At 34.7% G+C, this 11,801-nt stretch overlaps 1 protein-coding gene and 1 long non-coding RNA gene across 3 annotated transcripts; one reads left to right on the top strand and one right to left on the bottom strand.

The window, feature by feature from the left end:
* The first annotated feature begins 307 nt into the window (after nt 1-307).
* Nucleotides 308-2,509, top strand: LOC116201660 (lachrymatory-factor synthase-like). Of its 2 annotated transcripts, XR_004155913.1 has the most exons (3): nt 308-1,051; nt 2,050-2,110; nt 2,262-2,509. XR_004155913.1 is itself a non-coding variant. In XM_031532963.1 (2 exons), the coding sequence occupies exon 1, from the start codon at nt 481-483 to the stop codon at nt 1,006-1,008; it is 528 nt and encodes a 175-aa protein (XP_031388823.1). In that variant the 5' UTR covers nt 312-480; the 3' UTR covers nt 1,009-1,051; nt 2,262-2,509. The 2 variants fall into 2 exon arrangements, 1 of the variants encoding a protein (XP_031388823.1); XM_031532963.1 differs by lacking the exon at nt 2,050-2,110 and having other exon boundaries at nt 312-1,051.
* Nucleotides 1,922-2,367, bottom strand: LOC116201661. The gene is made up of 2 exons (XR_004155914.1): nt 2,232-2,367; nt 1,922-2,126 (listed from the first exon to the last, which is right to left on the bottom strand). It is a non-coding gene; the product is annotated as an uncharacterized LOC116201661 (long non-coding RNA).
* Nucleotides 2,510-11,801: the final 9,292 nt, after the last annotated feature.

Raw genomic sequence — 11,801 nt, 5'->3', positions numbered from 1 at the left:
CCATCTATATAAAGTACTTTTTTTCGGTGGTTATATATATAAAGTACTTCATATACAGATTTTTCATACTCGTTATATTGTTATAAATATATTACCAAAGAATTATGTGAACTTATATATCGGCAACAATTACAAATATTATGTAGGTAATTCCATCATCACCTAACTAAATATTTTTCAAGTATATCGACTGTACAAATCACAAATAGTTACATCATGTCATGATCAACGCTATATAACGTGAATCCTTATATCTTATTTGAAATTATAATTTGACGGTGTCCATTTTATCGACTGGTGACATATAGCTGTGGTTATTAGTTGGATTCATCAAATACATTTACCTTGTCCTATTGATGCCTTCTCCCAAACCTCTATATAAACCCCAGTACACAGCCTCCTTCTCTCCCAACTCCAATAAGCACACTAAAAATCGATACATATATAAACATATACATATATATTTGTAATATATACATAATGGCAGCTTGTCTTGAGAAGGGCGCCGAGGAACAAACCCTAAAATGGGAAGGCAAGGCTTGTGCCCAACTCTTAGGACCCAAGCCCGAACAAATTTGGCCCTTCTTGGAGGACTTCTTCGGCCTCAGCAAGTGGTTCCCAACCCTCACCACTTGCAAGGGCGTTGAGGGCGTTGAGGGCCAGCCCGGGTGTGTCCGCTACTGTGCCGGGTTCAGAACCCCAGTCGATGACAACTACTACTTCCGCGTAGACAAGGAGCGGACCATGAACTGGACGAAGCAGAAGCTGCTGTCGATCGACCCGTTGGAGATGACCCTCAGCTACTCCATTGTGGACAGCAATGTCGGATTCAACTCCTACTTGTCGAGGGTCAGGGTGGTCCCCATCGAGGACGGGTGCTCCATTGAATGGGAGTACGAGGTCGAGCCGGTTAAAGGGTGGAGGCTGGAGGACCTCCACGGGTTCATTGGGTCAGGGTTGCAAATTATGGCCAAGAGAATGGAGGAAGCGCTTGCGCAAACAAATTGATCGATGAGAAGTTGGGGGCCTTCCTCGACAGAGATTAAAAATGGTGATGGTTGATCTAATTTCTTTACTTATAAATAATGAGTCTCCTCATGTATGAAATCCTGAATATATTTGGCACGACGATTTCTTCATGCAGTTTGAGGAGTTTAATTTATTACATAATTTTTATCTTCATGTAATGATAAAAGAAAAAATATGTGAAAATTTATTATTAAATTGAAGAAAAAATAAAAAATATAACGATTTTATTATTGAATTGAAGAAAAAGTATTAAATGGTTACATAATTTAATATTGAAAAAATAATTGTAATAATGATTAAAAGAATATATGAGAAAATTTATTATTAAATTGAAAAAATATTAAAAGAAAATGATTAAATTGTTAAATTAAAGAAAAAGTAATTTAGAGTATAATTTAACTCTATTGCCGAACAAAATGGTATTTTAATGTTTTCTAAAACATCCGGTTAATCAGTTTACGTAATCGATAAAACAATTATATTTGGCAAATATGATGTATGAGTGTCTTTAAAAGTACGAATATTGAGTTTAATTTACGTTTGACCGTTAAGAATTGCGTACAACGTAGCCAAACCGATTAATTCTTATCTAGGTTTCAATATTTTTAAAAATGGAGTTAATCAATTAATCGAATTGGGAAAACGGTTGGCAAAATAAGACATAAGAGTATCTTTGTGGGTATGTTTAAAAGAGTTAAAAAAAGAAATGAATTGAAAAATATTGCACATATACAAGTCTATATTGAGAATTATTTTAAAAAGAGATTTAATTTGAAAATAAGTTTTAAAAATAACTCTATTTGAGGCAAAAACTCCAGAATGAACGTAAGACCAAGTTTAAAGGCATGAATAGGAAAATACTTATCAGACAACAATCCTCCAATACACGGAGTACGATTAAAACCTCGAGGAGTACGGTGTTATTTAAGAAAATCCTTGAGGAGTAAGTTATTTAAGAAAATCCGGCTTGGAACCTTGAGGAGTAAGTTACTTAAGAAAATCTGGCCACCCCTTTTCCAGCCATATGATGCCAAGTGTCACTGGTCGGAACGTTGAGGAGTACGGCGTCGGACTTGAATAGGTGTGTGCCATATTTCCTAACAAATTTCTTTGGTAAAGTCTATAGAGAGGTATTTTTTTAGGGTAACGCGAAAAAAGGAATAAATCCGAGAAAGAACTAGGCATCTTGTGAATATACTTACGAGTTTTCCGCTTTGAATGATGTTATGCAGGACTATCTTGAACTGTGAGGACCTTTTGGGTTGACGAACTTCTCTGTCCATCTTCCATTTAGGGAGTAAGGCTTGTCATGAATTGCCTAATAGAATTTTGTATGTGTGGCCGCTATATATGGGCAAGAGGAGCCATTTCTAATGTGAGACTCTGAGATTGTAATTGAAGAAGAACCAGCTTTCCAGCTATTTTTTTGTCCTTTTCTTCTTTTGTCTGTTTCCTAATTTTGACTTGAAAATCACAGAAATTCTTGAAAATATTCGATCGCTGCCTGCCATATGAAATAATTTTATATTTATAAAATAATATTTTGTATAAAGAAAATAATGTACGTTTTTTATGGGACTGACTAAATATTTAAGACTCAATAATTGCCCTTGAAGACAATGTACTTACAGAGACTTCTGCGCGGACTTTTCACTACTTTTATGGTGCAACAGGCTGTCATTATCAGGCGGAATATTATAACTCAAGCTATATACATATATATTTATATATAACATCGGAAATTCAACTGCTATATATCAAGTATGCTGTCAAGGTTCTAAATGCGGATGATATGCTAACAAATATCATGAAATAAAACTTCCCTTAAAATGGAAGAAGTCCCTCCTCTCTAGCTATATTTCTTTTGAAGCAATATTGGATTTTCTTTCTTTGTTTTTTTTTAGGGATTCTTTTATCTACTGTATAGCTTGAATTGTTACTAGGGGTGTACGAGTTTAGGTTTTTTTTTTTTACGATATCCAAACTCTACTTGGTAGGGGACATGTTTTAAGATTTTAAAATCGAATTCTACCCTATTGGAACCTGGAATCGAAATCTACTCAAAACTTGAATTACATTACATGTTTCGGTTACTTTGTTGGAACCTATAATTTTTTTTCTTTAAGCACAATAAATGAAATAAATAATTAAAATCGAAAAGATCTCATTCATAATGACGCAAAATAAATAAATGTTGACTTAGATTAATCAGATCACATCTATCTACAGAACTAAATGATTATATAACTCTTCTTAGGATTATATAATAGACAAATCAAATAAGCAACTAAAAGATTATGTGACTATTTAATAAAAAAATAATGATATAACTCTTTTTAGTAGACAAAACAAATAAGCTTTCTTTAGGATTTTATAATTATTACATCACACATAAATGATTATGTAAATATAAAATAATTTTTTGAAAAAAATATAAGTCTCGGGTACCGATTCAGTGGGTATATGTATATTGAAATCGGACCTATTTTCACCAATTTCTTAAATTACTATCTGAATCATATTTTATTTTCAATTGAAATTATTCGAATTTACCCTATAACAAATAAATTCCAACCGATTCCTTATATACCCAATATCTATTGGTACATCCCCTAGGTGAATGAACATAATTTGATATATTTTCTTCCCCCTTTTTTTCCCTTTTTTCTCCAGGAAAGAAAAAACGAATGGACGTAGCATAAAAGAATCTCTCCGCATACACTTTTTGCTTTTAATGGGCTCTGCGCATATGCACATTGAGAAATGTGTACAAGTAAAGTTGCAGTAAAGGAATTTGAACTTTGAAGGGTCACTCATGGTCCTTCCCAAGGGGAATCAGGCAGATATGCACATAGAAAAATGCGTACAAGTAAAGTGAAGCAAAGTAATTTGAACTTTGACGGGCCACTCATCGTCCTTCCCAAGGGGAATCAAAGGTAATAAATGGGAAGATCTCATATATCTTGACTTCTGGTTTGGGCAGGAATGGTCGGTTCAATTCTTTGAGATCGATAACCAGCTTATCTGGTAATGGAGCCATGAGGGATCAATATGAGACTATTTGGCACGGTCGATTGGAGCAATGACACGAAGCCGGTCCAAATGAGCTAAGGAATTCATCGATGGATAGTACTGCTGTTGAACATTGAAAAAAAAAAAAAAACACCGGAACATTTTCCCAAATACGGAAAATCAACGTCAAGTTTCTCTGTCAAATTGTTGATTCAGTTCATAGAGTTATAAGATCATCTTGAATATCATCAACCTTTCCATCCAGGTCGGTCCCACGTTGAAGGCAGATATTGTTATGTCCGAATATACGTCCGAGCTTTCACAAGTGCAGCTGAGCTATCGAAAACATCATTAGAGTGGAATCAAATTAAACAAAAGTAAACTTTTCCATATGCTGCAGTGATATCACACTTCTACTCCCTTCTCTAATCGTTTTGCTCCTTTTTTGACTGTGCTGATGGAAGTTCTGAATACCAATTTTGCCCTCTGAATGAGCTCAAAAGTGCACAAATCTCCCGCTTCCAGAGAGTTTTCCTTCGCAAAAGCACTGAACCCACCCCTGAACCTGGCTCCGGACAATGATGGGTTGCTGATAATCAACTTAGTCGACCATGACCAGTTTCCGACCGTTAGAGTAACCTTCTCTTTTCTGCTTTCCAAGTTTAGATGATCCCTTGAGAAGGCAGGCAGCTGGTATGTTCTAAACAAACATAAGATCACGTTGACGATTACTTCATGTATAAAACTATTACAAAGTATCCGACAAAGTCTTCATGTAAACAGAGGATTGAGACAGTTCAATTAAAGATTAGAAGACAGTGTACGTGCGCGATGCAAGAAATATACAAGAAACTTCACTAAAGCACCAACTCTGATCCAGAAATGATTTTCCTTAAAAAAGGTTCCACATATATTTTCTGGATGGCTCTGTTTCGAAATACTATATATATCAGATCCATGACCCTAAAGCGTAGATGAACCAAATGATAAATAACATCAGGTTTGCTTGAGATTGAGGTGACCATACACAGGCAGCGATGAGGGAGATAATTCTTCGTCATTGCCATTTGCAATCTTCGTCTTGTTTTTCTGTACTGCGATCGAATGAAACCAATTGAGGAGAAAGGACATGGCTATATGCACAGACACAAATACCCATAACATTGTCAAATCTATTAACATTTGCATGGCAAGACCACCCCCGCTACAACCCCCATGCCTGGAAGAAGCAGCCTCACCTACACAAGCTATATATCCCGGAGCAACAGGAAACATGAAAAATAGAAACAAAGTGTTATATCCAGAATACTGACTTGTTCATGGACAACTAACAGGGAAACCAAATTACATATCACTAAATTTGCTGTTTAATTATGTGCAAGTGTCCCAGTTGACCACTCCCTTGTAATTGTAAAGTGCGGGACTTCGCCGGTTGAGGTGCTCTGAAAATGGTGACCTTGAAGGAAATACTTCTGAGACCTCTGATCAATTTGAAGACACAAACATCCCCAAATGTCTTCCAACCACGTCCGACAACTTTGTGTTCTTACTTTTCCTCCCCGCACTCCGGCGTAGCATCATCTGATAGTCCACATCCTGTCCCCCGGAAACACAAAATTTCAGTTCATCACTCCCCTTTTGGCCCAGATACCTTCGTAAGAATCTTCCTGGCTCATTCTGCGGAGCTTAATAATGATTTTCAGCACACACTATCTATGCGATCATTTGCATATAGTTGAAAACAATCTTCCAGAGTTCTTTAAAAATAGCATAACGGGAACAAGTTTCTCACATGTGTAAACATAATCGACGTACTAACCAATTCATAGGGTGGACGAACATAATAAGGCTGAATCACGACCACAAAATAAGGATTTGAAGATTTGAAGGACTCTGCTCTTTCAAGTGCTTTAACTTTCTGAGCGACTATAAGTGCTTTTATGGGCACGTTGTTTTCATCAGTGGAATAATTTCGATCAGCATAAGATTTGTTATTCATTTCATCCTCGAGGATGACCGAAGGTCGTCCCATGTTTGGCTCGGAATAACATCATCTCTATCATCACTGATTTCCTCTACCTTGATCAAAGATAAAGTTGCCTTTCAAAAGGTAATCGATATCTGTGGCAATGTTATCGAACAAGCCCACATCAAACTCATTAGAGTTCCGTCCCTTGTACCAGAACACAAGGAAGTCCCCCCGTTTTACGGAGTGGAAGTTCACAAAATCCAGCCACCTTTGTTCCAGCCAAACAGCACCGTCCCAGGCATCACTGGTTGGAATTTTGAGGAGCACAATATCGGACTTGGACAGCTCTGCTCCATATTTCCTAACGAATTTCTTTGGTATAATCTGCAAAGACATATTGACCGACATACTAATCATGTCATGCAACACGAAAAAATGGAACTAGTCTGCATTATAACTTTAAAATGAATCTTTTAGGTAATAATGTAGCATGAAAATAATGCTAATTGGGTTCGGCTATGTTGGAGGTAAACTTTAAGAATTCATAATGTGTTTGACTTATGAACAAAAGAAAGACCTATGCCTTAAAATTTTAAGAATTCCTAAAATAACTGAAATATAATTCATAAAATAATTAAAAAGTAAAAAAGTAAAAATAGAATAAGAAAACTAAAAAAACCGCTTCAATTTATGTTTAATGCTTAAAATTTGTGTCCAATATAGTCCAACACAATTAAGTATTAAATGGTTACATAATTGGGTTCGGCTATGTTGGAGGTAAACTTTAAGAATTCATAATGTGCTTGACTTATGAACAAAAGAAAGACCTATGCCTTAAAATTTTAAGAATTCCTAAAATAACTGAAATATAATTCATAAAATAATTAAAAAGTAAAAAGTAAAAATAGAATAAGAAAACTAAAAAAACCGCTTCAATTTATGTTTAATGCTTAAAATTTGTGTCCAATATAGTCCAACACAATTAAGTATTAAATGGTTACATAATTAAGCTCGCGCGAGCTCCAGAAAACCTTTGTATCTGTCTGGTATCAAATACCAGATTGTCCGCTCAGTTGTAGATAACTGTGTTTATTCTGTTGGGGTAAACGTTTTCATATAATTAGTAACATGCAATATATATATTTTGCTTTTTGGGAGGAAAAGAAAATCAATACTCGCATACCTGAGGGGTACTTGCCTAATTCATTATCCCAAAAAATAAAAATAAATTTTTTATGTATTTATGAGAAAAAGAGGCGAAAGGAAGGAAATCATCTATTTACTATTTCATGTCATAGGTTATAAAAGAGGCTCGTAATGAAAATAAATATGAGAAGAAATATGGTATCAAGAAACTTTATGAATGAACATATTGAAACCAGATAATCTTATGATTATAGATACAAAAAAAAAAAATTATTCCACTATAAGCCCCTACCGCTATGGACGCTGGCTAGCTAATTTATCAGTGCATTATCTTTATTTTCAGTGTACTATCTGGTCTCCGGAAGTCCAATACGTCTCCAACTAATTTAGTTGAGCCAGGTCAATCCATTAAAAGGTAAAAACTCTTCTAACGTGAATTTTTTCCATTCACAATACTTGACCGAGACCTTATTTAAGGAATGTCAAACCGCTTGAACCTACTCACGTTAATATTAATGCATTATCTTTAGAAGAAAAACTATAAGCCACTTGACACTGAAATATATATAGGAACGGCTCAAATTGGAAATTTGGAATTAATATACTCACAATTAACAATACATCTATATCTATAATAGACAGAGACCACTGCTATATACTGAATTTATTTATATATGGTGATTATAATAGTAACTGAAATATATAAATAAATAGGGTCTGTTTGGTAGCGAAGTTGGAATTTTACTCCACCCGCTCCAATTTAATGAGACAACAATATATTTTATATGTACAATATATGAAAATTTATTATTAAAAAATTGATTGTAATAATAGTTCGAAAAAAGTAAATGTAGAATTTATTATTAAATGGGATAAAAATATTTTAAAAAAAGAAGTATGTATATATATATATATATGGATATAAAAGTGGATGGGAGAATTCATTACTAAAAAATTGATTATAATAATGGTTAATTGTACTGATGATTCAAAAAGTTTCATGAATATTTCAGGTTGGTCCAAAATATTTTTTTGGTAACTTGTTCGATATAGTACATTATGTCATTTGACACCGTTTCTACTCCAAACTTTTTAAAATTGCAAAACGACCCAAAATTTTATTATTTTCAAAATGTACCTCACATTTTCTCTCTTCCTTCTCGACTTTCTATCTCTTCTGCAAGTTCTCTCTCTCTCTCTTCATTCTCCTTGGTCGCACCACCGCCAACTCCGACTTTGATCTCACTACGAAGCTCCTCGTCCTGATCAGCAGTAGCAACAACCCCCTCCTCCACGCTCGCTGCTCTATTCTTCTCCCCTGCCTCCCTCGCTTCACACGGGCCGCTCTCAACAAGCGGCGGATCAAGTTGAATCCTCACTGGGATGAGCTGGCTCAGCGGGGAAACTTCGATCGGGGTGAAGGGCATCGGAAGTAGTCCAAATCCACCTCGAACACAGTCGGAGTGGAGTCAGCAGCCCTCCTCTTGCCCAGCAAGACGTTCTTCTCGCAGTCCTCCCCGAAATCGAGGAACCTATCGATTGGGAGCAGCTCCCACTCATCAAGATCCATGATTTCCGGTGCAGAGGTGATCAAGGGCAATGATTAAGCAGTTGGGTCGGCAGGGGAGGGCAGATATAGGGCCGGAAAGGTTGAAACTTAGGGGCAGATCGAGACTGGAACGGGAGAAGAGGAGGAAGAGAGAGAGAACTTGCAGAAGAGAGAGAAAGTCGAGAAGGAAGAGAGAGAGAATATGGGGTACATTTTGAAAAATTATAAAGCTTTATGTTGTTTTGCAATTTTAAAAAGTTTGGAGTAGAAACGATGTCAAACACAAATGACAGAATGTATTATATCGAAACAGTTTTGAAACTTAATGTACCAACAAGTTAGCAAAAAAATATTTTGGACCAACTTGAAACATTCATGAAACATTTTGGACCACGGTGCAATTAACCCATATAATAATGGTTAGGAAAAAATATATGTGAGAATTTATTATTAAATGGGAGAAAAATACAAAAAAGTAATTATTATTTTATTGAATCGAAGGAACAATGTGGAGTGGAGTAGCATTTGTATTCCACAACGCAACCAAACAGCACCTAAAAATTAATAAAATAACAGACTCTAATTTATCCAATATTTTTCCTATATATGTTTTTTAAATAATTACAATTTTGATTTTTAAGGGGAGGATGATGGTTTCGTTTGGCAGGCAAGAGAGATAAGAGTGGGAGAGTGAAGAAGAGAAAACTGGGGTGATTGGATTGGTAGTTTTTTGTTGCAATTTACAATTATGATATTTATTTTGTGGCTTATATTAATTATATTTATTTTATAAAGAGCATTTTTCGGAGAAGAAAATTCAGACAAACTATTTTCCTTTTCACATGTAGTAATAAATAGAAGATATTCTCCAAAAAATAGGTATATATCTATAATACTTGTACTGAAAAATGACTTAGTGATGTAACTTTCAATTTTTATAATTGCCCCTTAAAAAATAAAATTGTAAAATGAGAACCATTAGATGAGAGAAAGAATTGGTAAATTCATTTAATTTTTTTGGGCTAATGACCAAAAAAAAAGGAACAAGATCCTTTTTAATTTTGACACTAACTTTAATTTTTTGACAAAAAAAGGCACGAACTTTGATTTTCTTGTCATGTTAGGGTTATGCCATTCTCCATCCATTTTCCTGACTTAGCAGAAAACAGTGTCTATACGGTAAATGGTGTCATGTCACTTCAACGAAAATTTAAAATATTAAAGAAAAAAATGAGAAAGGCATTGATCGGAGAAAGGGTAGCCACTGCCCCCCCTCCCCCTCCCCCGATTAGAGTCACCGCTGACCCTAAAGGGCATCGACAATTTTAATTAGGGAAGTTGTGGATGAGCAAAACCAAGAGAATCCTCAAATTGGGGGTTCTCCTTATTTCGACAGGTAGGACCTTAATCCCGGTCACCACCCTCAGGAATTCTCCCCATTTCTACGGGTAGGGCTTCGATCCCGATCACCACTCCCTCGTTGCGGTACCTGACACCCTTCAGAGGTCACTAACTATCCTAATCGGGGTTACGGTGGCTATTCGAGGCCCTCGCCCTTTTTCTAATTAAAGCATTTTTTTCTTTTTTTCTTTTTTTTTTAAAAATTTTATTATTTTTGCTAAAATAGTGTGACATCGTTTGCTGCATAGTCATTGTTTTCTGCCACATCAACAAAATTGATAGAAAATGACACAAATGCCTAATTTGATAAGAAAATCAAAGTTTATATTATTTTTCATGTCAATTTTTTTACAAAAAAGTCAAAATTCATGATTTTTTGAATAATTAACCCAATTATTTTAACCACCTGCCCCAACTTTTCCCACCATTTTCTCCTCCATCTTCTTCTTCTCTCTTCCTCTCTCCTTTCTTTTCATGATTCACAAGTTAATATCTTTTTTTTTTTGCTTTAACTCATGTCGGTTTTTTTATCAATTAACTTAGTAAATATTTTTAAAAAATATTCATAAATAATTCTACTTATATTAAAAAATATATTTTACATAATGTTACCCTTAATACAGGTACAATTTTTACAAATTGAAATATATTGTAATATATATGTGTGTGTGTGAGAGATTTATGACATTTTCATCTCTCTTCTCCCGAACTTATTACATGCTTGAATGCGCTTTTTGTTTAATACCTTAATTAGTTGTATGGGCCAGAGCGATGTTGCCGGCTACAAGAAAATATTTTCGGGAATCAAATCATAATTCCCAATTTTGTATAATATATTTTTTAGAATTTGTCACTTCAACTGATTTTCTTAATGAGTATATTGACACGTGACAATCATGTGGAGTACATATTTATTGTTTTGCTGCTTTTATTAATTTATCTAATTTATTTTTGTTATAAAAAAATAAACTTTCACTCCTCTAATAATAAGATTTGGCAAAAATAAAAATTGAGAACCAATTAAAAAATTACTTTGTGGTCATTTTAAGCTCTTTTCTTGAAAGCCTTCAAAGTTAAGGGGAAAAAAAGAAAAAAAGAAAACAAAAGAATGAACAGTGCAAATAAATAATATAGTAATTGAGAAAAAGGCAAGAAAAACAATTTTATTAATTTATTTAATTTATTTTTTTATGAGAGACGCACGTTCTTTTTTTAATGTTTTGACATGAAATATGCGCTTTCACTTCTCTATTATTAAAATTTGACAAAATAATTGGGGGCCAATTTAAACAAAAAATATAGGGTTTAATTACCCAAAAAAACACAAATTTTTCGCATTTTATTAATTTTACCACGAACATTTTTTCTTGACCTAAAAATACAGGAACTATAAATTTGATATCAATGTTAGTAGGCCTAAACTTTTCCGTTACTTTGAACGAGAATCTATGATCACACCTTCCGATCAAGATAGTCGAGGTCATTGATGACCTTGTAGGGGTGACGGTAGGCCCCGATAAGGCCCTTATTGCCCGAATTTGAAAAAAAGAAAAAGTAAATAGAGAAAAAGAATGGAAGGGGGTAGGTGGTCGATGTCTCATCGACGATCACCATCCTCCTAACTGGAGTCACCGAAGATCTTTGCCGTCATGAGCATTCTCGATTGGGCGAGTGAGGCTGTCGTTGAGGCCCACT

The sequence above is a fragment of the Punica granatum genome, chromosome 3, assembly GCF_007655135.1.
Source record: "Punica granatum isolate Tunisia-2019 chromosome 3, ASM765513v2, whole genome shotgun sequence".
In the NCBI taxonomy this organism is placed as follows: domain Eukaryota; kingdom Viridiplantae; phylum Streptophyta; class Magnoliopsida; order Myrtales; family Lythraceae; genus Punica; species Punica granatum.
The sequence above is the reverse complement of the archived record's forward strand: the minus strand, read 5'-3'. Positions and strand labels throughout refer to the sequence as shown.

Bases quoted from the DNA above. Each gene is read 5' to 3' on its own strand.
- LOC116201660 (XM_031532963.1), top strand. From the start codon at position 481: ATGGCAGCTTGTCTTGAGAAGGGCGCCGAGGAACAAACCCTAAAATGG.